We start from the raw sequence: 27,842 nt of genomic DNA, 5'->3' as shown, positions 1-27,842 counted from the left end.
GTTTTATTTTATTAGCGTGACATTTCAATTGATAGACCCTCGGGGGCCGTACTTAACCGACTCAATTTGATTTTGCAACCGAAATGTGCGAATGGGATTGCCATATTTGAGTGTGTTTGAATGGAGTGGTTACAACTTGGATTCAATTTTTCTGACTTGGGTTATCTCATTATAGAATCCGAATAAGGTGCGCTAGAATCTGAGTTAATTAAGAAAGGTGATGTAAAGTACATATTTTATATGGTAAGACTAGTGATAATTAAATCAGTTGCGGTAATTTAGAAACAGTGAAATATTACTTTAGCTTACAAAAAAAAATAATAAAATACTGTCATTGTGAATTGTCAAACTCCGATGTGGTTTTCCTCATTTTTCATTAATTTTATAATATCAAGTTATACAAATTTATATAAAAAATTTAAATCGCTGGTGACCAAGAATATTCGTTATACATATTTAATTCCCGAATTGGTCACACTGCAAATAGTCATCTGTAGGGGTTTTTAAAACAGGGTGGCAACGCTTTTACTGTCATTGTGAATTGTCAAACTCCGATGTGGTTTTCCTCATTTTTCATTAACGCTTATACTTTGCACGAGACAATATACTATTCAAGGAGTTTTTTAGTAAAATAAAACGAGAAAACTAACATAAAAAAGTTCGCTTATCGAATTGAATAAAAAAAACAACTATGGTGTACACCGGTTTCGAAAGCTACGGATTACAAAATGCTGGGGAAACTGGTGAGTTTTAGGGATTATTTTAGTGGCTAAATTTCTGGAACTTTCCCCCCAAACAGAATGGGTGCAATATGGCGAACCCAACGACTGGGAGCAGAGTCTGGCCGTTTATGATGGAGTGGGTTTCATGAGCGGCGATGAGCAGGAGATGCCCTCCTTGAACCGGGTGATGAGCCTCATTGACTACGACCTGGCCATGAAGCATCCACTGGAGCGCACTTGGACTCTTTGGCACTGGGAGAACGATCGCACCAAGAGCTGGACCGAAATGCTCAGCGATGTGACCAGTTTCAATACTGTGGAGGACTTCTTTAGGTCTGCCATATAGAGTTTTTGTATACCTGTATCTAACTTTTATACCAATTCCCTGCTCCAGTGTGTACTACTTTGTCAAGCCGCCATCGGATCTGAAGATCTTCAACGACTATATGGTCTTTAAAGAAGGTGTACGGTGAGTTGGTCTCTCTTAAGCCACATCCTGAAGGCTTCCAAATGTATTCCCCTTGCAGTCCCATGTGGGAGGATGATGCTAACAAGGAGGGTGGTCGTTGGATTATGCTCTTAGACAAGGCCTCCAAGGGCTTTATAGATAAGTTGTGGCACGATTTGGTAAGACATTTATGGCCATACCATCAAATTAAGACGAATGTTTTATGTATATATATTTCCTCTTAGCTTTTGTGCATGATTGGGGAGTGCTTCCAATTTTCGGACGAGATATGTGGAGTGGTCATCAACGTGCGCAATAAGGCTAATAAGTTGTGTGAGTATAAGATTACTTTTCCTTTATTGGTTATTATGCCAAGTATCTTTTGCTCACAGCCCTTTGGACAAAGGATTCGCGTAATTCCCGTGCCATCCTGTCCATTGGCACCCAGATGAAGGAGCTGCTGCAGCTGGGCGAACTGGAGCTCCAGTACCAGCTGCACACGGATGCCATGGTGCAGCACGGACCCAATGTGCACTCCATATACAAATTGTAGACCCCCAAATAGCCAAAGCCATCGTAAATGCCCAGTTCTTGGCCAGAAATGAGCATCTACGATCGCACAACGCATATGCCAAAAACATTTGTCAAACTCACATTTTATCCACGCACCAATGCTTTTTGAGATGAACAGCGGTTGTCGCATGAATAAAGCATTGCATAGAGAAATAGAAATATAAAACTAGTTGGCCACGTACCGTGTGGTGATGGTGTTGTCCTCGGGCAAGTGGAGTCGCCTCACGTATTCCCCGGCGGAGTGGGAACCACTCGCCCCCCTACGATTATCCTTGGCGTCATAATTTTGGACGACTCGTCCCCATCCTTTAACGGCTGCCATGTCGCGGCAAGTGCTTATGTGTGTGCCTGGTCCTTTTCCCGGTTTAGGGCTTTTGTTTGTGCTGCTGCTGCGCATAGCAAATTGTGACCAATTTATGGAAATATGCTGGGGACGCATTCCCTCCAGTTGTAACATAGTGGTGCTCTCTTGGCATTTTTTCAGGATCTTGGGTTTTTTATGGGATAGAGATTGAAATAGCTAAAATATATTTGTTTCCATTATTATTATTATTATTAATACAAAACCATAAAACAAATGAGCTTCGGTTTTTATTGAAAGGTATTGGGTGTGAGGTAAAGTTTATAAATATAAACCATTGGATAGTTAGAAAAGCATGTCTTAAATTAGGGTCTTAACTGTAAGGGTTGATTCCTCAATGTCATGTTATCTCTTGTTGTGAGGTTAAAATGCTGTTTCGGAAGAATTTAGTATTTCAATATGAAATGAGGTTTCATATGATTGAAAAATCTTAACTATAGATACATATTGTTTTAGTTAATATTGGTCGGACATATGTGGATAAATTCGCCTAGTTTTTGGGGAAGTTGGTACTATGTTGATGGTTCCTTGAACTACATATTAAAATATATTCGTTTTGGACATCTGTCCTGTCAGCACTGTTGCCCATGCGACTCATATGATTTGATTGCTGTAATTTGTAAGGATTTTGCTTTTATTGTTTTATTGAATTATGAAGTGGCAGCCACCAAATGACTGGAACGTGATACACTGTACACCGGGTTATATGACAGTGCCAATGGCAGCGTATCCCCGACATCCTGTCCACCCTTCGGGCAATGGCACCCTCTTCCTCTCGACTCCTCAGGCGAATCCTGTTTTTGATACGAGCAGGATTCCTTGGCGCAAATGAATGCATGCAGTTATTCCGTTCGTAACGTGAATTGATATGCCAACACGTACGCGGATTTCGAGGAGAAGCCGTGGCTGGGATCTGGATCTTTGGAGGACAGGTAACAACCTGGGATATGGCAAATAGTTTAACTCGAGTTTAGCACTTAAAGCGCAATTTAATAACCGCTATAAAAGGTTTTCCTTGCGCAGAAAAAAAAAAAACAAAAGCCAGCTGGGAGTGCTTTTTCCTTTGGCAACGGGAAAAGCAAATAGGGGAAAACTGGACAAACACAAACAGAGAATATCCGGCAAAGCGCAAAGGGCAGCCAACTAATGTTGTAGTTTTTTCCCCATATTAAATGAAATGCAAGCTTAATTGAAAAACGCTGACTTTGCTGCACAGGAAACAATTTGAAAAGGGGCATTGTAAGCGCAATATTCAGAAAAACAATAAATCTGATTTTAATATATTCAAAATGAAATGTTAATGCTGTGAAAAATACAACTGGAAAGAAAAATATATCATTATAAATGTATCTAAGATGATTATACTTTTGTATCTTAACTTAATTGAGTCTCTTTTTAAAATACCGCATAATCAATTAAAAATTACCTGAAACAATTAAGACTAACATATTATTTTTGAGCTTGTTTTTTTGAAAAAATATCTTTTCAAGAATTTTAAAAGTAGGTATATAACATTTTCTTTCTGTGCCTTTTTTCCGGTTCCTGTTTTGCTGCTCTCCTGTTGCTGCCTTAAGGACAACGTTGTAGCCTGTTGCAATTTTAATTAAACAAAAAGCGTAAAATGTTTGACCATTTCCACCGACTCCACCAGTTTGTCCCCCATCTGAGAATCCGAATCCGTATCATGCTTCTTTTGCCAATGTTGAGGGTCCCAATTGTCTTTGGCACGTAAATTTTCTTTGCCAACAAGCACGAAATTGTTTGTCCTCTCGCTGGTGTCCTGTGTCCTGGTGTCCAGAGTCCTGGGGTCCCGGTGTCCCTTTTGCGCTGCCAAACAAATTAATTGTCTGTTTTTCACATAAACTTTTGTCGGTCTCCAGTTCCCAGTTCCGAGTTCCTAGGGCCCAACTGCCCAGTTCTATCTTCTCCAGCTTGAGGTCCTGCGGTTGTCCTCGTCGCGTTTGTCCAATTTTCAGCGCTCTGTTTGTTGCGTAAATTGCGGCTGTTCTGTTTGTAATGTTTGTAATGGCCACTCCCCCAACTTTCTGCCAAAATTTCGCCCACCGACCCACTTGAATTTCACTTGGCCGTCGCTTAGCTCATTTGCTGCACATCACTTTTGGCGGGGGGTTCCGTTTTCATTTTTGTCATAATTCAAATGTAATTTCCCAGACACTCACACACACTACTCCCCCCCATTTTCCTCACCCCCCTTCCTGTCACTCATAATTATTTTTTGATTAAAGATGCCACCTCCCCCAAAAAGACATCGCTTTTCTTTTGTGCACTACTTTGTGGGGGAAAATTGTGCAGCTCAACAAAAAAAGGGAAATGTTGATAAAAGCACTTGAATTTAAATTTCAATTTAATTTAAGTTTGAAAATATATTGTTCTAACAAAATGAAGTGATTGATGATGGGGCAACTTTCTTCACGATTTTTTAGAACCCTCCCTTTTTAATATATTTTTATGATGATTGAAGAAATATCTTGTTTTTCTCTTCCGAGTCAGAAAATGATTTTCTCCTACAGCTGCGGGCTTCATTTTCAGTTTATTTATTGGCAATAAATACGCAAGAACTTTGAGTGCAAAAAGAGAGAGCTGGGAATGCAATTAAAATAACGAAAAGTGGAAAATGCAATAAACACTTTTCGATTGCCAATCGCAGTGAATTAACCGGATTAACTCATCGATGGATGCAGTAAATCTGTTTGCCACTTTCCCAGGCATATGACAAATTTCGCATCTACGAAATGCAATTAAAGGAACTTGATTTGGAGCAGATTAAATCGAAACAATTCTGGAAGGACCAGTAGTACCATGTATGTGTGTGTATTTTGTTGGCAGTTGTAGGCGATTTGCATTTTAAAATAATGACTACATAAAAAACTAGTTAAAAGTTGACAACAATGAAATGTCAAAAGCGCTGGAAAACTTTATGCTCCATCCCCGAGACTCGACTCGGGTAAACTTTTTGTGTCTTTCCGTTTAATGCGACTCCACCCCCCACCCCCCAGAAGACCCACCTATTTTCCGAACCCAAAACCATCCTTTTTTGCCAGCTCTGCGAAAGCCTTTTACCCCTTTTGTTTTGCCCGAACAATAACAGCAAATTTTTCTAAAATTTCATGTCGCCCACCGCCTCCTCCTGACTGCCACGCCCCCGAGCTAAGCCCAGCCCAAGCTATTTGCAATTTAACTTTTACCCCCTCATAAACAAGGGGGGGGGGGGGGGTTTCCTAGGGGGGTGCAAGTCAAAACAGGGACACGTAGCCCAACTCGGCTTTAGTTTTTAGTTGGCTTTTATTAACTTTTGTCTCTGTCTGTGTTACCCTGTGTGTATTTTGTATCTGTGTGAGCCCTCCTCCAACATTTCCACTTGTTTTTCATTTTTTTTTTTGGCATTAAAGTTGCACAATTACCGAGATTTGACACTAAGACGATGGCGGGGCAAATAGGGGATTCCCACAAACTGCTCGACCAATTTACAGTAGTGCTCAAATTTCAAAAAATCAACAAGGGAAGCCAGTTCTTGGGGTTGTTTTCCATGTGTTCCTCCACCCATCGTTCTGGTCAATTTAACTTTGCAGGCTTAGGACTTGAAGAGGTGCTCCGCTTCCTTTTCAAAGCCGTATCGGTGTCCCTTACCTCGACCAGGGACTGATAGAAGCAAACGGGCGGCGGTGAGATGTGGATGTGCCAGAAGAAGGCGTTGACAAACTCGCTGGTGATCGAGTTCCGGAGCACTGCATCCGCCAGCATGGCGTAGATGCCTCTGGCTCGCAGCTGCTGCTTCCGGATGGCCATCAGCCTACTGTTCCGGGTGGCCTTGTCGCCCCTGGTGTTCCTGGCCACCGCCTGGTACATGGTCCCGAACAGCAGGTGGAACAGGGTCTAAATGGGGAATGGAAAGATTAGAGATATCAATATAACAGCAGTAAAGAGACACTATTACTAATAAATATAAAACATATTGTGATTAGTATTAAAGCAAAACCTAAATGAAAAATATTAACAAGTTATGAGTAAAAACATCAATAACGACAAATAAAAATACATATATTCGAGACATACCAAGCAAAATATTACATATTTATAATTGTACAATGTTGAAGTATGTTCAAAAAAAAGAAAAGATATGATCAAGAACATTTTATCATACATATAAGATGTTACAAGCTCGTAAATCGATTTAAAGGTAAGCACTTTTACATATTCTTCAAGTGCAGACCACTTAGTAGGCCTTACCCAATATATCATCCCTTAAGATTTTTCCCACACTGAAAGGAGGGCTGTCATGCTGGACTTAGTTGATATGATTGGTCCCTTATTAAGCCGCAGATAAGAATATGTGGAAATAAAATTTTAGCTTAGTCTCTTAAGTTTCATTAATAAGTTTCAGTTTTAAACTTAATAATAAAGGTTGTTTTTACTTGATGTAGATTCACCCTTTCCGATTATTTATGCTCAAGAAATGCGTTCTTTAAGTTGAAGTCTTCGTAACTCGACAAACATTTCATGTATCTAATAACGTTTGTATACATGAAATGTATGTTGAACCTCCATAACAATTTTTAAAATATAAAAATAGATTTTTTATGTTCGATCTTACTGAAATAAAATCCAAACAATCTTAGAGAAATATAATAGAGTATGAATTAATCAGGCAGAATTAATATACCTAATAGAATTCTCAATTAAATGTTTCTCTACAACTAAGATAGTGGATAGGTTTATTCCATTAAAAGCTTAAGTCCGAATTTACTTTGTAAGGATCCTTAATAGCAATATAGGTATTTTTTACTTGGAAAAATGTTGTTAAATTGCTAAATATAATATAGATTCCGAAAAATAGTCATCTACTCACCGTGACGGTCAAGTCGGCGATGCTCATGCGCTGGAAGTCCAGTCCGCGCTCCTCGACGGCCATGAAGAAGGCGAACTTGACGGAGGCGGGCAGGGCGAAGCAGTAGCACTGTTGGGCACTCAGCAGGCGGAACAGCATGATCATGCAGTTCAAAGCGATGAGGCAGTCGCCCGGCGACGAATCCTGCAACTTGGGCACCAGGACGGCCCACTCTGCCGGATTGGGATCGCCATCGACGCTCAACAGTCCATAGGCGATCCAACGATTACCAATATATGCCCCAAAATACGGCGGCAGAGTCATCTCGGCACCATCGAATTCCACGGCCAGGACAAAGTCGAAACGGATGAAACGCTGCCGGTTGCTGTGGCGCTCCATGGCCACCACTTGGTGGACGAAGGGCACCTGGTTAAAGCTCAGCACCGAATACTTCAGATCGTAGATCCTCTTGGTGCAGGAGGAGGTCACACTCTTTAGTTTGGATATGGCCACCTGGAGTTCCCGCTGGAGGAGGAGGTTCATGCTCTTGGCATTCACCGCATTGCCGAAGAAGAACGGGTGACGATAGTTGGCCCTGGTGAATCCCACACTGCGTTGCTCCTCATCGTAACTGGGCACCACTGCCACCGGCAGGCGGATGGGCAGGAAAATGTCAAAGTTCAGCGGCATATCCAGGCTCAAGTTGTTTACATGGGCTGCTACTCTCGGGAAAATCATGGAAGAGGGACTGGAAGAGAATCGGATCACTGTACTTACCCGTTTTGTGTAGCTGCCCCAGGTAATCCTTGAAAACTGCACCATCGCTTTGCAACTGCTTCTGAATGGCCAAGGACAGCATGCGTGAATCGTGGATGAAGCGTTGGTGACGCTCCTTGCTCACCGTAAAGTCCACAGCCAGATCCTCCATTACACTCATAAAGTTGTAACGCGTCATGGTATCGAAATATTACGAAAGATTTCTCTTGGTTAAAAATGGTTAAAGTACAAGAACCAAACCTTAATAATGTCTTTTTATCAAAATAAAAAACGCTTTTTATAATAAATGCCCTCAGAACCTTTTTTTACTCCAGCTTTTGAATGACAAGAAAGTCAGTGCTGCAGTGAGTCATAAGTAAATGATTACATTTAATATCGAATTTCTAGTGTTGGTTCATCCAAATTTGTTTGCATATAAAAACGTTTGCCTAGCCAGGGATGGGAAAAATTAAATTATGAGATTTTCAAACAACTAAAAAATAGTATTCCATAACTGCACTTCTAGAGTCCATAACTTGACTTATTGGACTCCGATTTAGACGTGGGATACCTCTATGAGTTTGTAATTGAATTCTCTAATAATCTGCACTGACATTTTTATTATACAAGAGGGTTCAAATTTTAGCACATTTTCATGTCTGATTTTTCCGAATTTCTAATGGTTTCCAGAATTCGGAACCAAAAACTCAACTTCTAGATTCCATAACTTGAGTTATTGGACTCCGATTTTGACGTGGCATACCTCTCTGAGTTTGTAATTGAATTCTCTAATAATCTGCCCTGAAATTTTAATTATACAAGAGGGTTCAAATTTTAGCCCATTTTCATGTCTGATTTTTTCGAAATTCTAATGGTTTCCAAAGTTCGGAACCCAAAACTCAACTTCTAGATTCCATAACTTGACTTATTGGACTCCGATTTAGACGTGGGATACCTCTATGAATTTGTAATTAAATTCTCTAATAATCTGCATTGAAATTGGTATTATAAAAGACGGTCAAAATTTTAGCCCATTTTCATGTCTAATTTTTCCGAAATTCTAATGGTTTCCAGAATTCGGAACCGAAAACTCAACTTCTAGATTCCATAACTTGACTTATTGGACTCCGATTTAGACGTGGGATACCTCTAAGAATTTGTAATTGAATTCTCTAATAATCTGCTTTCAAATTGTTATTATACAAGATAATCCAAATTGTAGCCCATTTTCATGTCTGATTTTTCCAAAATTCTAATGGCTTCCAGAATTCGGAACCCAAAACTCAACTTCTAGATTCCATAACTTGACTTATTTTACTCCGATTTAGACGTGGGATACCTCTATGAGTTTGTAATTGAATTCCCTAATAATCTGCATTCAAATTGTTATTATACAAGAGGGTCAAAATTTTAGCCCATTTTCATGTCTGATTTTTTCGAAATTCTATTGGCTTCCAGAATTCGAAACCCAAAAATCAATTTCTAAATTCCATAACTTGAGTTATTGGACTCCGATTTTGACGTGGGATACCTCTATGAGTTTGCATTGAAATTCTCTAATAATCTGCAATGAAATTGTTATTATAAGAGAGGGTCAAAATTTTAGCCCATTTTCATGTCTGATTTTTTCGAAATTCTAAGGCTTTCAGAATTCGGGACCCAAAACTCAACTTCTAGATTCCATAACTTGGCCTATTAGACTCCGATTTTGACGTGGGATACCTCTATGAGTTTGTAATTGAATTCTCTAATAATCTGCACTCAAATGGTTATTATACAAGAAAGTCAAAATTTTAGCCCATTTTCATATCTGATTTTTCTGAATTGTAATGGTTTCCAGAACTCGATTTTTAAATATCATATCACATCATATGGCAGTGATCAAAAAATCGCAACGTGAGAGTGGCGAGAGTGTCTCTGTGAATGAAAGCCGAATGGAATCCAAATTACTACGCTTTACTACGCTCCTGTTGATGCCGATTCGGATGGGGATTCTGCGCACAATGCCCAGCATCCACTGGCAGGTGGGGAGGATGGGATTCGGCCATGCGGAGGTGGATGCGGAGACGGAGGAGGCGGTGGCCACTATGGCAACCTGCATCTGCACAAAAATCCTGCGGGACAGCGCAATCAGGACTCAGTTGCTGTTCGACGTTGCTCGCGTGCGGTTGTTGTCTGCTCCTCAATTTCCTTGGCAGGCGAGTAAGTGCTGGAGCAAGCGAGATAGGGCGAGGTGTGAGGGAGAGACAGAGAGACCTGTTATCAGAGGAAAAGGAAAAAAAAACAAGAAAAAACACCGAAGAGCGCGCCGTCGCAGTTGTTGTCGCCAGTTGTTGTCGTTGTCGTTGTTGTCAGTGTCGCAAGTGCAACTCGCAATTCGCAATTTTGCGTTGCAACAGCAACAAGAGAAGCGGCAAACGTGCGTGCCATATATACAAGCCTTTCACATATATACAGTGCCGGCCGAAAGTGTATTCGTGTTTGTGAGTGCAACGTGTGCCGGCCTTTAAGACAAACGAAAAATCCGCCAAGTCTGCCAAAGAAGTAAAAATCGCGCCTGATAATGTTGTGTCTAATGAAAGGTGTTGTCGTTAACCCTCCCACTTTTTCCCCACACCCAATTTTCCACCTCTTTTCGCCTTGCATGCGCGCAAATTGAAAATAAATTGAATTGCAACAACGTGCTTAAATCGAAAAGAAAAAACAAAACTACAACAAATGCAATAACCTTGTTCTAGCTCTATTTTTTCGAGTGGAAAAGTGCTTCCCCTCATGAGAGAAAATTGCATGCAAATTTGCTTAGCTGCTGATGGCTTGACGGGCAGATAAGTGTGTTTTGTCAAGAAATTGAATGGGTTTATTTGGGACAGTTTAATTCGGACAGGAAATTTGGTGCAACAGTGGTGATTTTTGATGTGTACATCATTTTTGGGCAAGAACAAATGCGGTGTTCTTATAATTTCTGGAAAATATGTTGAGTTATATTAAAGTAACTTTGCATTTTTGCATTTTGAATTCATTCATCATTTCATGTTCTTTAAAAAATGTGTCAAAGTTAAAAAAAAAAAAATCCCTTTTGGTTGTTTAAGAAATGTTGTTTAGTTTTTATGATGATTCTAATATGCTTTAAATATATAATTTAATTTAAATTGAACATTGAATTTTAATTTGTTTTCCATTTTAATTATTTTTATAGAGTTACGTTTTAGGGAAAATCAAGTGAACAGGATAAAATATTGTCAAACGAAGTGGGTTTATTTTTTAAAAATACTTAATAATAGATTTAAAACACGAATAGAATATATAATCTTTTGAGAAAGTAAACATTACTTGATAATAAAATACCTATTTTCGGGAGATACCTTTTAAATAGAGGGGTTATTATGTTTTACCGAAACCCATTTAAATATGACTCTGTAGGAAAGTGAAATGCTGTCTTCAAGGCTCCTTTAAATACCTGCACTTTGTGAATCCCCCAAGAAGTGGTCCATATGACCGAAGTCGTTTTCTGAGCTTCCCAACTTCTCCACCCGGGCTCATCAATAAGGCATAATGCATTCCTGCTTCCTGACTACCTCGGCTGGCTTGAGTGCCCCGCTTCCGTGGCTCTGCTCCTTGTTCCCTGCTCCTTTCTCCTGGTTCCTTTCTCCTGGTTCCGTTCCACCCCCTTTGACAAGCCGAAGACACGTTTAGCAACGCTTTCACGTAGCTGGCGACCCCCTTTTCAGGTCCTCTGGCCTTCTGGTTCGCTGCTGCTGGCACTCTCGAGCTTTCTGCTAATTGCCGCTTAATTGTTTGACATTTTCCCCGTATTGTGTTGAGGGCAAATGGCATTTATTTATATTTCTTTTGTGCCAGAGAAGCTGGCATCTGGCAGCTTGCATCTGGGTCCTTGCACTCCTTTCCCTGCCTTTCCTTTCGTTACGTTACGTTACGTTTCGCATGCAAGCAATTAGCTGTGCTGCGTGCATTCCTCCACACATATAGTATGTACTACCTCTCTATATACATATATATCTGGATAGTACCTATGTGAAGCCAAGACCGGCCGGCTAATGCAGTGAGAGAAAAGGGGTGGACATTCGGCCTATTGATTTTATGAACGAAAACTGCAGGCTGCCTCGTGAGCGGGAGAGAAGCTGCAACTATTTTGGCCGCTGCCGCCATGACAAACTATAAATCTGTCTGTGCCGGCATATACTCATGCGGATACTCACTCGCTGTAGGTACACATATCTATAGATATAGGTATATATATATATATATACTCGTATCTGGCATATCTGGCTTATAGTGCAGTGGATGTGCCTTTGTTGTTTTCTGCGCTGCACACACAAAATTTATCGATTGCCGCATACACACATGTCGCATGCTGCAGCCTCTGCGGCTGATGTGTAGTAGTAAAAATGGCTCGTATTTCATGCGTTTCGCAGCGGAAGTGACCACACCGCACTCACACTCACACACTCATGCGTAGTAGTTGTAGTAATAGTAGTTGCCGGCATCCAGTTTTGGTTTATTTCAATTTTCGGCCCTCTCTTTCGCTCTTTCTCTCTCTCTCTTTGGCAGAGAATTATGTATTTTTGGGTGGCCGAAACTGCAACAGCTGCCCGCAGTGCGTATACGCAATTTTTGAATTGCCACCCACGCTGCGTATGCGCAATCTGGCGCAAAAGCAGCAAAATATGAACCCATCGGCTTCGAATAAGTTCCTTTTCGTACTGACATTAATTAGAAGGCGGCACAAGTTTCACTTTTACACACCCATCCAACCCAACCACACCACTGATCCATCATTTTCCACAAAAGTCACGTACGATTTTCTTTTTTCCGGCCTAACTTTCCTTCCTGCTCTTCACTTTAACCCAAAGAAAATATGTGGGGGAACTTAACTAAAAGGGGTTTTCTTTGGTTTTTTTTTCTGTAACAAATTAAGAAATCACTTTCCCCATCCTCTACAGGAAATTGAGACGAGATTGTCGGGGGAAAACAGGGGGAAAGTGCCAAAGTTGCCAAAAAGTTGAGAAATGATATTTTGTTTCTCTTCATATATTTTATTCATACTCGCTTTATGTTTATTTATGCAGGCAAACATGCTTTTGATTGGCGTGTGACATTTTAAGCGCGGGTTTCTGCTTCTGGCATTTCAAAATTATTACTGCGGGCCGACTGCTCTTGATTGATGTGCAGCAGTAGCAGACTTATCCAAAAGTTCCGCTGAGACACGCAAACTCTAGGGGCCCCAAAAGGTCGAAGTTGATTTGATTGGCAGCTAGAAGGGGGCGAAAAACCCTATAACAGTAATATATAAATAATTAAAAATGCCCAAAGTTCTACACTTTCGTTTCCCTTCTGTCTTATTTTTGCTCACATTTGCATTTCCCAGGCCTCATCATTATTTTGTCGGTTTTCAAAAATACATTCTCTAGCCAGAGGTACTCATGCTGAGTTTTTCCCCGTTTTCCTTCCATTTGGTACATATTTTACTTAACCCAATATTCGGCTCGTTAGCCAGGAGGAAACAAAAGACCATAGTAACGGGCCCAGGAAAAATCACTGAGCAACCAGAAAAGCAAAAAAACAAAAACAAGAGCTGCCAGTAACCGAAACGTGTTGGCATCAGCTGCTATGTGGAAAAAGTTTATGACTTTAGACCCATTTTGTGTACCAGCCCCCCTTCTGCCTTTTCCCTTTAGCTGAACTCAATTTTTCCCCCCCAAATCACGGCTACGTGGACTTACCTTGGGCCCAGCTGGAAAAGCTGTGGAGAAAGCGGGAAAAGCTGGGGAAAGCGGGTAAGGTTGGGGAAAGCTGGGAAAGAGCCTTCTTTCCGTCTGCTTGGCTGCTGTTTTTAAATGATTTTTATGTGCACTTCAGTGCAAGAGGCCCCCCCACTTTTTGCGCCTCCTGTGTTTTCTATGTACTATATATGCATATAATTTCTTGCACAATTTTGTAGCTGGCTTTTCATTTCACAGTTTGTTATGCATTTTCAGGCTCGCTCTCTCTTTCTTTGTGTTTCGCTGGTTTGTTTGTTTGTTGCTTCATGCCTTTGCCTTATTGATTTTCCTCCTTTTTTTTCTAGTTTCGTTTCTATTTCCATTTCCACTCCTCTGGTTTTTTGTGTGTCTGCTTGTTTGTTTGTTTGTTTGTGGCCAGCCGGTCGGCCAGTGTTACAATGCAACAGACGACAGCCGGTTGGCCATTACAATTCCAGTCTTCTGTCCAGTGTCCCCGCAATCCTATGGGCTCTATCCCATGGAATCTATCCCATGTAGCCCCTATACCATATAGCCTTTGCCCCTTTTGTTTTGCCAGCCGAGATTCCCATGCAGGGGCCCTTTGCATTCTATTGATTTTTTGCGCCTCCGCCTCTGCCAGCAGCCGCCAGAGACGCCGTAAAAAGTCATTAGCGAAGGGGTCCAAAGGGAGGGGGGGGGGGGATACTGCCTGAAACCCGGCCCTCGAGTGCATAATGGCACAATTTAAATACGGCTGCGGAGAGGAGCGGATCTGCCATGTGAATGAACCGTGAACTATGACCGGCTGTGGCAGCTTCTGTCAAGGGGTTAAAGTAAGCGCTGGTCTAGTAAAAATATGTTTGCTAGGGGATTTTAGGAGTTTTTAAAGGATAGCACTGCCTAAATGTAGGCAATGAAAAATACATAAGATTAAAAAGACCACTTAAAATGATTACAAGCTTAATTTTAAGACTTTATAAACGCTTGAAACATTTTAAAACAGTTTTTAAAAGCCTAAACTTAGTCTATGAATGAAACATTGATTAAAAATGTAACATTTATTTGAGTGTGTATGATATTAATCATTTATCTTATATTTTATTTTAAGTGTTCCATTTATGATGTATAGATATTTTAAAAACATACTGCTTTATGTTTCTTTCGTAGTATCTCCACAATATTTTTTTTATTAAGTGTCATGATCCTTTAAAAAATATCCCAAAAATGAGTTCATCAAAAAGCAACCTACTTAAAGACAAAAACCCCATACGTCATCCCCATCGCTGTTTACACGTGACTTCTGCAGGTCGCACATGTTTTCTATTTACCCACGCAAAACAATAAGCTGAAAGCCATTTGATTTTGATTTATTGACGCACGTAGCACGTACAAGGGAATAAAGACGGGTGAACTAGAATGGGAATGGGAATGGGATTGGGGGCATGCAACAAGCGAAACAGACTCCAGACTCGATAGAAATCGATGGCATAATGATTATCTATTAAAATAAATCACGTATTTGGCAGACGATGGCTGCCATACGGCGGCAGACCAGACGAGAAAAGTCCGGAGCCGGCCAAGCGTTGAAGTCTATAAATTGCACTTGTCTTGACCTCTCCAACCCCCTTACTCAAAACCATCCTAAAAACCCATCCTCATCCACATCATCACATGAGGAAGATGGTTTACGGAGGATGGGCTGCCTTTAATGCATTTCCCCGGCACAAAATTGTCACAGACAGAGGGCCCCAGATCGAGTAGACAACGTTAAGTGTAATATAAATAAATCGAAGCTGACTTCAAGTGTTTAAGCCGTTGGCAAAGACGCCTAGAAACCCAGGAAGCAGTTCAAATGCAAAGGGATGGCGCTGAAATAGGAGAGGAAGCCGCTTACAAAGGCGGCTCAAAAGCGTATTCCCACTTTGATGCAATCATGCCCCTTTTGATTGGGTCGCAGACAAAGTTTGCTCAGCCATCCGAACCCATTTAAATGTTTAATTTAATGTCTAGTCTTTTGAGGAATTTTCAAGAGGCAATATTCTTTGATCTCTGAGCGGGAAACTACCAATGTCGTGCTTTCAAAGAGATTATAGCGCTGCAACGTGGCGTATACGCGATATTTCCGTCGGTTTTTTTATTGAGATTGGTTGGGTTACTTACAAAGTAGTAAGGCCAATTAATATTTAGCCCACTTTGCAAAGTAGTTTTTTTTTAATTAAAACATATTAAATCCTTATAAACTCTTAGCAATTACTTCATCAGGTCATTAAGCATACATTTTCGGAGCTAGACAAACAAATCCACTTAAAGTCAACTCATATTCTTGGTTTTTTTTTAACTTACAACCTAATTCATTTTCAAAAGGTTTTAAAACGAGATTTCCAGGTGATTTAGTGATGGGGATCACGGCATGCAATTCTTGCCGGCAAAGCTGCTTAGGCTAGCAATTTTGATTTTTTGCTGTCGCACTTTAAACTAATTGCCAACAATTTAGCAAACGTTGGCAGTGCAATGCGGCGTATGCGTAATATTTATGTCTGTTCTCCTTTCGCCATCCGTTATCCGCCGTGTGTGCCAGTGAGTCTGTATCGCACCGCTCTTTTGTTTGCCAGTGTTGTCGGCATGCCCAGTGCGCACATTTGCCGCATAATTGCCAAGTCATGATTTTTTACACACCCAGAAGAGAGATGGAGAAGAAAGGAAGAAAAATAAAAATCCAACAAGTAACGAAGAAAATAAACGAAGCATTTTCAGCAGAATTTTCCCAAAACCCCCTGACTTTTCCACCCATTTTCGCCCCATTCCAACTGCCCCATTGTCTGTTCCAGCAGTTTGCTGATGATATTCGCACTGGGCATAATTTCCATGTTGCTTAAGCGGCATTTTGTTGTCCCATCCCATCCAAAACCCCCCGAAAAACCCCCTCCCTTTACGCCTCTGTGCTTTATCGTTATTGACAGTTTTATACGTTTCTTTTTTATCTTCTTGGTATCAAGTTTTCCTGTTCCTGTCCCAGTCCCTTTTGCATAGTTTCAAGTTTCGGCAAATATCGTTTGGTTCGTGTGGCATTTTTTTGGATAGCTCCCTTTTTCCGTTTTTACAATGTCCCCTTGGGGAGTCGTCTGGCTTGGGAAAGTGGGATCTTGGCCTGGCTGGCCAGAGGCTAAGTTAATGTAATGCCAGTCAGGCAATAGAATGGTTTTTCAGAGAGGGGGTTTTCTGGGAAGGATTGCTGATACTTGCAGCCCACGCACACGCGTGTTTTAGCATATTTTCGTCATATTTTGCATCCATGAGATACTCGTAGTCGCACTCGCCCCCCAGATACTCAGCTGCAGCCTCAACTTCAGATGAGGATGTCAGCACTTCAGTGGCAACTTATGGCGCTCCAATTTCGCGCTGATGCATAATTTTTTCGCCTTCATCTTGTCGCATAAAAATGCGCTCAAAGGGGCGCAAAAGCCGAAACCCGGAAAAGGGGGGAAAACTATAGGGAGCCGCAGCAACACTACCCGTTTTCCGGGTTAAATAACTGTCTTTGTACACCAGAGAAATTTTTAAATACAATTTATTAATAGTTTTCAGTTTAAGTTATGTTGAGTTCTCATTTATTTCATTTTAAAAGTCTTATAAGCTCTAATTATTTGTAGAATATAATCAATTTATTTTATAAGATTAATAGTTAGCTTAATAAGATCTTTCTTTAAAGCCTCAGAAAAAGGAATATCAAAGTGTATCAAATAGAAAGTATTACATTTTTGATATATTTATAATGGTTTTTTGTTTCATTTAGTTCATCCTTTTTTTCTGAGTGTTTCTTGCTCTGTTGTTCCGATTTCTGGAGCTGCCATATCTGCCCCAAGTGCTTCAGCTGGGTTGGATGGGTGTGCGCTTTGTGGCGTTGACTTGACATGATTAATATCCCCGCTGACATGCGATTCGCAGTTGACTGACTGTCGTCAAGTGAAATCAAAAGCAAAGGCAAGAGCCGCAGTACCCACATCCAGGCAGCTTTAATTCATTTACCCAAAAAAGTCTTAAAAATCGAACTAGAAACAATGTTAATAATTAAGTTAAACACCAATACAGGGAGTGAAACCTAAAATAATTTGTTTTAAAATTCCAATTTTCCCTTACAATGTTTGGTTATGCCAACCAGGTTTTTCACTTAAACACAGATTCAGTTTAGAATCATTTACATGTTTTTAGGCTGCTTATTTACATATACCTATATATTATATTTGTCTTTTAGGCAAAGCATGAGCATTAAAACCACTCGTCGCATAAATCTCTGGCATCGCATTCGAATTTCTAATTTCCGCGGATCGTAATACGGAAAACAAACAAACAAAAACAACAACAACAATAACAAAAGCATCATCAACAACCAAGTTTTTCCCAAAAAACCATTAACATTTTCAGCCTCAATCACAGCAACGCATTTGTGGATGTGAGAAAGAAATTAAATAACCGAAACAAACAGAGCGAACGCGAACCAAAACGACAGCCATAACAAACAAATCAAGCGAAATTCGGCATTTAAAATCCAGACATAAAAAATGTAATGGAAAGCATTAGTGCTCATAAAAAATGGATTTACACAGCCTTTTTAAGGCCATCCTGATCCTGTATGTCATAAGAGGTGAGTACTGACAGTGTTTTTGTTATTTCATTCAGTGCCTATGAAATACAAAAAGTCTAAGCGACATTATTGATTCGATTGGTATTTGACAAGTTAGTTAATTAACTATATCTAACTAAAATCATCAAAACTGGGCTTACCAAAGTGTGTTGAATAAAATGTATACTTCAATTTTATAATGAATAAATATTTATTACACAATCTGTTTTAAAACCAAGGCCAAATATCTTACGGTCATAATTCAACCAGTAAAGTATTGAGTATTATCAAAAAACTACTTTAGTGGTTATCGATTCTATCGATACTAACATCGATATCTGCATTTTATACGCTGTTGCAATTTTAAATGATTTTTTACATACAAATGTGTTTAAACTAAGCACTAAAATGTGATAAATATCTTACGGACGTAATTTGACTAGAGAATTATGATCAAAGAAGATATTTAGTGGCAATCACTGCTGTCGATAATAATATCGATGTTATGCCACCTCTTTTTCCCCACTTTGCCCGCAAAAGTATGCAATTAAATTTGCAACACATGCCCAAGGAACAAGGAATCTCAAGGGGGTCGGGGGAATTGAAAAGCGAAAAGCATTTCAATTAACGCAGCGCTATACATGGGTGTACAATCTGCATATATGTAAGTACATTCCACATACATATATCGTCGTTAATGAGCGCCTGCCGCTCAACTTTCGCGTAGTAGACAAAAGGCGGGCGAAGTTGCGGAGTTTGTGCCATAAAACTGAATTATTGAAAGGCACACGTTTCACTTTTGTTTTTGTTTCTGTTTGTGTTGCGTTTGCGTTTTCCGTGGGGTGGAGCTCAAAGAAACGGAGTCAACAGCGAAACTTTGCATGCCAGGACATCGAGTCAGGGAGTCACATGAGTCGCAGGAAAAGCAGCAGGAGCGGCATTTATAAAACTTTCTGCCACTGGCGTGGCTCGACACTTCAAGGAACCCACACACAAAGGAGGAGGAACCCCATCCCCCAGCACGAGAAACAGCCTGGATCAAATGTTAATTGCAGTTTTCGAGCCATAATTAGAGATCCTCATTGTCTAATGTGTCACGGCATTTAGCAACCGAATACGTCTGCACCCAGACTGCAGCCAACTGAAAGCCAGAAGGAAAGCTGCGGACAGGAGCGACTAACCCCAGCTTAACAAATGCACAACTGGCGGAGTGAAAGAATACTCCCAACATCATGGCACTCAGAGAAAAAAGGTGCTACAACAAAAAGTGATACTTATGAGGTTGGACATATCATATTTCAATTTAATTTCATTTTGTCAAGAGTATCATATCATGAAAAGGCATATCCTCATCTCGTTTTGAAAAGTTTTAACAATGCAATGTAGAAATCTACACGAAATGCAGTACTTTTTTTACTTTACTTTATTTCACTAATATAGGTAAATATAATATAATATTTCTGTTTTTAATGACAGTGGAATGAGAGCTTATTGATTTGTTAAATTTTGTTTATTTCTCTTTCCTAAAAACACTATATTTCTGCTTTTTTTTTGGAACTAAGAATTATTTAACATGTTCAAAAAGGTGTTTAATTTCATATCTACAGTTTTTTCCAAGGGTTTCTTTTAGTTCCTAATTAAATTATTTAATAAAGTTTGAAAAATAATTCTTGGTAGCTAAAAATATGGTATATGGTTCAGATATGATGCGAAGAATGTAAAAATTTCGAATTAAAACCTGACACCCCTTTGTGGCTTTTAGCTATCTGCAGCTTGGAATAGTCAGGTGCGGAATGGTCTCAGCTTCGCACAGAAAGAAAGCCAGGCCAGAATCCCCTGGCTTTGGCTAAGATACCCCGCCCATATTGCTGACTTCCCACAAAGTCCGCTCCTGTGAGCTGTTTCTATAGACCCTTTCGGCTGCAATCCCCCCCTCCCGCTCTTCGCTCCAAGTTCAACAACACGCCCTCTAAATGTGAATGACCTCGAATGTCACGTTTGCTAAGCGCATGAAAGGCAGTGGGGTAGGTTTTTCAGGGGGCGTAAAGGGGTTCTCTAAAGCAGTTCGTCACATCGCAGCGCAGCAGGAGGGCCAAGATTATGCAGCTTCTGGCTCCTGACTGCTGACTGCTATTTTATGAAACAAAAACAAGCCCCAAGAAGCAAAGCCAAAGGCAGGCGGAGGGCTTTTGTGAGGACCTGGCAACATTGTCCAAGAAGCAGACCGGGCTTAAGTCCAAAGCATGCAGAGCATAATCAGCTTCATCATCAGTGGAGGCAGCAGCAGCAGGAAAAGCAGCAACAGCAGCAACAGCAACAGCAGCAGCAACAAGCAGTAAGCAAAGAAAGGCCTTTACTGTCACAGTCAGCAGCAACATGGGCTCCAACCAGCAGCAACATCAGCCCGCAGCTTAGCCATGGATGGAATACAAAGGGCCAGGAAAAGGACGATGACGATGACGAGGACACGGCTGTAGATATGGACACTGCTCTGTCGAGGGCACAGTGGTTGATCTTTTCCTGATAACTTTGGCTTTGGCTCGAGAGTGGCATACACAAAAAAAAAAAGAAAGAAAGAAAAAACACCCGTCAAGGAAGTGTTTGTTGCGGGCACAAAAGCTGGTTGCAAAATCCCCCAAGTCCTTTGGACTTGCAAAACGCAGCTTAATTATTTTTCTGCAGCACACAAAAATGCAGAGTAAATGCTGGTTCGGATAATGAGATTGCAGTGCCCAGATACAATTCGTCTCCTTCGAGCATGGGGCTTAAAACATTCCAAGCTTTCAATTTGAGCAATTTTCCTGTTTTTCAGCTTGTTTAGTCAAAGCAAGTCAAGTTGGAGCCATGGCAGGAAACCTACGTGCCCTACGTGCCCTGACCTAAGCAAATACACTTTGCACTCCGAGTGCTGGGTCGGAATACTCCCACACATATCCGTGGAGTATTCCGCTTTGTTGCGCACCCAGACAGATGAAGATCTCGCTTCGGCATCGCATTAGTCGGGGCTTTTAAGCAGAAAAATGCGTGCACTTGAGGGCCACCTCCTGAAAGCCCCGAGCGGAGCACCCCGAATCCCCAGAAACATCCGCCCATCCGCACCATCACTCATCCGACCCGTTTTCCCGTTTCCCATTTCCCTGAGCCATGCCGTGTGCTACTTTAAATATTAAACGATGCCTACTTTTCGGCTGCCTGGATAAAATTTGCCTTTGGCCCAGGACGTGTTCTCAGTTCCGTCTTTTTGAGAGTTTTGCTATTCTTTTAAAACATTTTTATATTTATAGAAGATTTTTGGAAATAATAAAATATTTTAAACGTCAAAAGCTGAAAGGAAGATTGCTAAAGGTGTGCACAATTTAGAAATACTTTGGGAACAGTTCAGATATAATTCTTAATTTCTAATATTTTAATACAATGTTTAAATATTTTAAACTTGTTCAGTTCTTTCTCAATAATCTGAAATATTGCAAAGGATATAACCCCTTGGAAATCTTAAAGGTATGCGAAAGTGAAAATGGGAGCACAACTGCAAACACTTGTATATTTGTATTTGTCAAGCCATTTCCCCTGCCGCCAAACAAACCGTTCTACTTTTCCCCTCCCCTCAGAAGATAGATAGATATAGATGTAGAGCCAGCGAAGACAGGTCCCCATTCTCTCGCGGCATATGCAAATCAGCTTTAATGTTACTGCTCTTGCTGTTCAGCGATTTTCTTCTTCTCTGTCGCGAAATTGCGTTTTCATTTAAATGGCGTGCGGGAAAAGTTTTTCTGATTTAGTGTGCGCTTTGAAGCTGGCGACTGAAAACTGAGAACTGGCAACTTCATTATTATTTGCAGACACTTTTCAAAAAGATTTTTCCGCTCGCTTTGTCCCGGCAAAGGAAATGTGAATTAAAATCGCCATTCCATGGGTTGCTTTTCTGTTTTCCGAATCGTTTGGATTTTCTTCTTAATTAAGCAGGGATACACATTGAGAAAACGCACTTGAAATCAGTTGAAAAAGTACAAAAATAGTACTTAAGCTTCCCTTGGGATTACTTAGTCGTATGAAAAAAAGTGTTGCATACTTTTAGACATCTTCAAAATGGGTTTTAATCTATTTTTCGCTGTGTATTTATCCATTCTGGAACTGAGTAGTCGCCGTCGAGTTTGAGTTGAATCTTTTGCTGCTGCTGCTCATTTGCATTTTGTGTGCTTTTCTCCTTTCTGCTCTACTGTTTTCCAGCTTTTCTTCGCCCATTTTCCATTTTCCATTTCCTTTTCCCAGCTCAGCTTCACGGCAATTTTTAATGATCCGTGATAATGATGCAGCCTGCCGTTGGCACTGCTAGTTTCATTTAGTTTTCCCTTCTCCAGCTTGCGCGTTTCCTCGCCCCTAATTGATTTTAGCCGGGGGAAATGTGTGCGGCACTTACATTAATAAGCCCCGCTTCCTTGATTGACGGCCCTGACAAATGGAGTCGAGTGTTTCTGAGTCTGCTCCTGATTCTGAGCCCCAGTCATCCCATATATGTATATGGACTAGCTGCTGGCATTGTCCAGCACTTGGAAATGTGGAACACTTCGATGACAGTTTTGCGCCCGATGAGTGTGCTCTAATTAGCCTCAACTTGTCCCGTGCCTAAGAAAAAGTTTTAATTGAAATCCTACCTGCAAATCTCAATCAGTCGGGGAGCCCACACATTCTGCAATTAAGCTGATAGAGGAGAATATGGAGGGGAAAAAAAGAAAAAGCACCGCTCTACGGATGGATAATTAAATTTTCATTAGACCGTGTCTGGCGGAGTGAAGTTTTTGCCGGGGCGAAACTTTATCTTAAGTGACTTAAAAACTAAAACTGCAAATTTAATGCGCTCCCCCGTCGTCATGTGGCAACCGCCATTGCAACTTGCGGCAAACACTTTTTACTTTCCGCAAACATTTTGCTTTTCTTTTCCCAGTCGGTGTACTTCCTTTTTTTCCTTCTTTGCTTTTTCCAGCATCCTTTTGCGGCGCATTTCCTTTGGGCATTGCAGTTGACAGCGTGTTGCCAGGCGAAGGAAAACCAGGACGCCACTGGGATATGAAAGGGGGTGTCCTGAAAGGGGGGGGGGAGGGTGGTGTGGAACCGCAACGAAAGTGGCACAAACTTTGCTACACTTTGGGGGCCGGCAGCCGTCGTTATCTCCCGCCTAATGCCTTTTTGACAAAACAATTTTTCATATTATTGCTCGACTGCGGCGTTGCTGGGGTTGAAAATTGCTTACAAATTTAGTGTTGCTTACTTTGCGGCTGCCGTTGTTGCAAGTGCCACAAGGAGCGCTCCCTGCCAAGTCCTGTGGCCAGGCAACTCCACTTGGGCCAACTGCCAAAAAGGGATTCTTGAAGTGACAGCAAGTGATAGAAAGATCTCCGGAAAACCAACACTCGCCACAAAGCCCATGCACTCGGGAAAAATGTAACCATCCAGGGGAAAGTACTTTTAAGATAACTTAAGTATATAATACATGTGTACAGGACTTTCAATTATCTTAAGAACATTTAAAACTCAGACATACAAGTTTAAAAAAAAATGTAATTACAGATAACGTTAATATGGAAAAAAGCATTAATTTGTTATTTAAATTAAAATATTATAATTCTATTAAACAATAAACATTATAATAAAAATAAAAATAAAATTGACTGTTATTATTATTATTAACGGGGGTTCTACGCGAATCACTGGGTCTTGAGATCACTTTTTTATGTAATTTTAGGTGTCTAAAAGTAGGCCATCTTTCTGAATGAATGCATTGTATTTAAGATATATTGTTGCCTACTTTTAAACACCTTAAACCAAAACTCCAATGATAGCCCGTATGAGTTAAGAAAAAACGCCTTTAAGTACTAAAAAGCTTCTATGTTCCAAAACTAAAGTTGTCACTAATGTTGATGGCTGACATATACTAATTTTGCAAGGCAACCAAAGTGTATGATCTTGTTATCCAAAGTGAAATGTCTTATTTTATCCATTAGACAGTTTGAGATTTATGTGCCATGTTTTCCTTATTAAGGACAAAGCATGGTACACTCTGGAAATATATAAACAGCTCGGTTACATGCCAAAGTAATTTAAAATCCACAATTTCCACCATCCAACTCATCAATTCCAAGACGATAGCTGAGTGTAAAAGTTGAGGGCGAAAGTCCTGCCTCTAAATTATTCATATGTCATAGTCAGCTCACTTGGTGCACACGAATTTCTGGCTATTCTCTGGGCTCCTGGACGACTCAGTGTCTCTGAATGAATAATAAATAAGACATAAAAGCCGCATCAAAAGCGATTTTAAAGCTCGGCCCAAATTATGCAATGCCCAGCGCCTGGTGAAGCAATTAGAGGCGGGCTTTTGTGGCCGGCGACCGCAACAATGGCCGGCAGGTAAAAGGCAATTGTCTCCGCAGCAGCAGGAGCAGCAGGAGCAGCAGGAGCAGCAGGAGCAGCAGCATCCTTTGTTGTGGGCCAACGGCACTCACGACGCCTCATTAAAATTTAGGCCAAGCCCCCAGCTGCCACGCCCACCCGAGCGGAATACTCGGGGAAAAGCAAAAAGCCGCTGGCATCCTACTTGCTACTTAATTTTTGGGGGGTGGGTGGTATAAAAAGTTGGCTGGTCTAACAAAAATTGAAATTAACTTTGGCCAACACACTCGCCTCCTTCATTTAATTAAAATTTTAAATTTACCGAATTTACCACCGAAAATCTCTCTTATTTTACTTGGTTTTCTCTGTTCTCCTTTTCTGTTTTGCAGCCGAGTCCAGCCAGTTTGTAAATGGACTGGATCTACAGGGACCGATTTTTCTCCATGAGCCACCGCATCGCGTCGAGTTCTCCAACAATTCGGGCGGACTTATAGAATGCTCCGGCGATGGCAGTCCCCCGCCGGAGGTGAGAACTTCCTTCCTGCCAACTTGGCGCTGGCTCCTTTCCTTCGCCATTTAATATTGCTGCTTAATTATGCATGGCTGTGCGGCATTTGGCTCCGCTCATTTCCAAGTTAATTGACTGGCCAACAAACAAATGCTAAACGCTCCCAAAAGCACTCAAAGAAATTTTTATTTAGAAAATTACTTTTCACACTTTGCATTTTATTTTTGAATTTGACACTCAAATAATTTTTTTAAGTTAAATTTTAATTTTTTAATACATTTTTTGGTTTACTTTATTGAAAATTAAAGATCACAGAACTATACCTAGTTTTATATTTTGTTTTTCACTATTTTAATCCTTTTTAAAAAATAAAACATATTTTATTCCGATCACTACAGTTTTAAAATCGCATATGAAAATAATTTTAGGTGTCTAAAAGTATGCAACAATAAATGTAGTGCTCAATAGTACAATGAATTCATTCAAAAAGGCGACTTATTTTTATTTACTGCATACTTTAAGACAGTTACAAATAATATTTAAAAACTATTTTAACAATTTTAAGAACTAAATAGTAAATATATTTTAGTTGCTTGTCAATAAGTTGTTTTATTTTATTTCATAGTATCTACTTACATTTGATCATTATTTTTTGTACCTTTAAAAATTCTCCTTCTTACATAGATTTTCATAACTATTTTTCTGAGTGCTCCTTTTCCACATCTTGCCTTTCCTTCACCCAGGTGGAATGGACCCCCATCCCGCCGCAGCAGGACATGGTGTTCCAGCTCTCCAATGGCAGCATGATGTTCTATCCCTTTACGGCCGAGAAGTACCGCCACGAGGTGCACGCCACCGTCTACAGGTGAGGCCCGGAATGGGTTTCCCCCTCCTCGTAACCCCCATAAAACCCCGCCCCCACTACAGATTGATTGTTAATCCTTTGTCCTTTAAACCGGCAGATGCAAACTGCGCAATTTGGTGGGCACTGTGCTCAGCCGGGAGGTTCATGTGCGCGGCGGTAAGTTGAAAATAAATTTTAATTAATTTACGTAAAACACAACCAGCGAGTGAGAAATAAAACAAAAAAACACTGGGAATTTATAGCCACCGAGTTGATTTGTGCTGACGAAGTGAGTTTGGCTTTCGGCGCTGTCGTTGTTGTTGTGGTTGTCGAAAACTTTGGCCTAATTGGAAAGTTTTTCGCGCTGCCCGGGGTCGCCCAACTCAACTCGACTCGACTCGACTCCCAATCCCAATCCCGATTCCGATCCCCATCCCAATCTCGCCCAGCTGAAGCCTAAAAGCAGGCAACGCAAGTTTTAATTACTATTGCTGCCGGCAAATGCTGTCGGCCAGGCGCCATCTCATCACCCTGCTCCCTCCTCATCCATTTATCCCCCGAACCTACCGAACCCACCATTTCCCCCCAAATGCCAAATGCCATCCAAGCCGAGCGGAAAAAAATGGTATGCTCCGCGCTAATTTGGCGCCTCAGTGTGTGAGAATTGACTGCGGGGTGGATACCCTAAAAGGATACTTGGGGTCACACGTGGAATTTAAAGAAGGAAGGTTAAAAAAATATATACTTCTTTTTTTTCAGTGAATTTTAAATCAGCACTTAATCGAATTGCAGAAAGAACTATATTCTAAGATCCCCCAAGTAATTAAAAACATACTTAAATATAGAAATCTTAAATAGTTAGTTACCCCAAAATATGGTGAGCATTTATGTATTCCTTTTAAATGAATGAATTACAAATCATAGAAATATAACAAGATGTTTTTCTTATAATTTAAATGTTTTAAATTCTATAGCAAAAATTGCAGTAAGAATTGCAGAAAAATATAATTTGTTTTGTATATCTTCTAAAAATTCACAAGTAAAAGAAACAATAACTTATACACTGAAAATCTTAAATAGTAATATAGGTTGAGATCATTTTTTACAGGATCTTTAAAATAGGTATATATTAGGGTGACTCTATCTATCCATCTAAATAGTGCTAAGAACTTTAAATAGGCAAGAGTACCTAATAATTTGTTTACTTAAATATTTAAATCTTTAGAAATTATTTAAATAACAGTGCACTTAATTATCATTAAGTAGTGTATTCCATAGTCATCAGACATGCTCCCACCATCAATATTCAAACAGCCAAGCCAGAATATTCCCAAAAGCGATGTCTAACTGCCCCGAAAAACTTTCTCATTCTTCGCTAAACTGCATTAATGAACTGAAACTCGGCCATCGCAGGCCGGCAAGGCAATCTTTTTGATTGCCATCACATGTCGCATAGATTTTGCGGCTCATTGGGCACTTCCACTTGGCCAGAAAGGCCAAAGAAAGGGGTTTCGGGGGAAGAAGAACAATTAGCAATGGCCATAAAAGATATGCCATACAAATGGGCTTCGGTTTAGGGCTTTGCCAGAGACCAAAGGCTAATCCTCAAAGGGTCCACTTGAGTTTTGGACTGGCGTTTAATTAACAGACGGTAACGGTGGGGAAAAAGTACGAAAGGAGCGTGGAGACCACGGGAAGTCAGTTCAAAGCGAAACAAATGGCACAAAGTCGCAACCGCAAAAATCTAAGATAGAGTCGGAGCCCACGCATATGTATATACCCAAACCCCATACATATGTGTAGTGTAGATACATATGCACCAGATACTATGCCATGCGTAGCCTTTTGTCCATGCAAAGTTCCAACGTCCGGCGGCCATTTTTCAGCAGCTAACTCAACGTTACGTATACGCCATGTCCGCCGGCTTATTTTATTTGCGGTCTCCCTGGGTTTTTGGGCCTGGGTTCCGTAAACCTCTCCCCTTCTGCCCTGCCCTTTGTTTCCGCTTGGTTTTTATGTGCGCCAGAAATTGTTTTTT

At 40.6% G+C, this 27,842-nt stretch overlaps 3 protein-coding genes across 10 annotated transcripts in view; 2 read left to right on the top strand and 1 right to left on the bottom strand.

Moving 5' to 3' along the window:
• Positions 1-559: 559 nt before the first annotated feature.
• On the top strand, positions 560-1,909 carry eIF4E3 (eukaryotic translation initiation factor 4E3). The gene is made up of 6 exons (XM_017078141.4): positions 560-743; positions 800-1,055; positions 1,117-1,191; positions 1,250-1,349; positions 1,416-1,503; positions 1,563-1,909. Exons 1-6 carry the CDS (start codon positions 692-694, stop codon positions 1,721-1,723), a joined length of 732 nt encoding a protein of 243 aa, XP_016933630.2. The 5' UTR covers positions 560-691; the 3' UTR covers positions 1,724-1,909.
• Positions 1,910-5,382: 3,473 nt separating this feature from the next.
• LOC108012669 (uncharacterized) lies at positions 5,383-8,060 on the bottom strand. Its single transcript, XM_017078096.4, has 3 exons — positions 7,728-8,060; positions 6,972-7,669; positions 5,383-5,998 (listed from the first exon to the last, which is right to left on the bottom strand). The coding sequence occupies exons 1-3, from the start codon at positions 7,903-7,905 to the stop codon at positions 5,678-5,680; spliced, it is 1,197 nt and encodes a 398-aa protein (XP_016933585.2). The 5' UTR covers positions 7,906-8,060; the 3' UTR covers positions 5,383-5,677.
• A 1,785-nt stretch (positions 8,061-9,845) lies between these two features.
• Positions 9,846-27,842, top strand: part of Dscam4 (Down syndrome cell adhesion molecule 4) — a 50,553-nt gene continuing 32,556 nt past the window's right edge. For 4 of the 8 annotated variants that reach the window (XM_017078716.4, XM_017078715.4, XM_017078709.4 and 1 more), the window contains exons 1-5: positions 9,858-10,288; positions 17,700-18,089; positions 24,842-24,978; positions 25,704-25,825; positions 25,923-25,981. In XM_017078716.4, coding sequence (XP_016934205.2) covers positions 18,038-18,089; positions 24,842-24,978; positions 25,704-25,825; positions 25,923-25,981 — 370 coding nt within the window. In that variant the 5' untranslated portion in view covers positions 9,858-10,288; positions 17,700-18,037. Of the gene's footprint in view, positions 10,289-17,699; positions 18,090-24,841; positions 24,979-25,703; positions 25,826-25,922; positions 25,982-27,842 lie in introns of all 8 variants that reach the window. The other 4 variants (XR_010653901.2, XR_010653902.2, XM_017078710.4 and 1 more) reach the window with 3 other exon arrangements.

Source organism: Drosophila suzukii, chromosome 3 (assembly GCF_043229965.1).
Source record: "Drosophila suzukii chromosome 3, CBGP_Dsuzu_IsoJpt1.0, whole genome shotgun sequence".
NCBI classification, from domain to species: Eukaryota; Metazoa; Arthropoda; class Insecta; order Diptera; family Drosophilidae; genus Drosophila; species Drosophila suzukii.
This window is presented reverse-complemented; position numbering and strand designations above follow the sequence as displayed.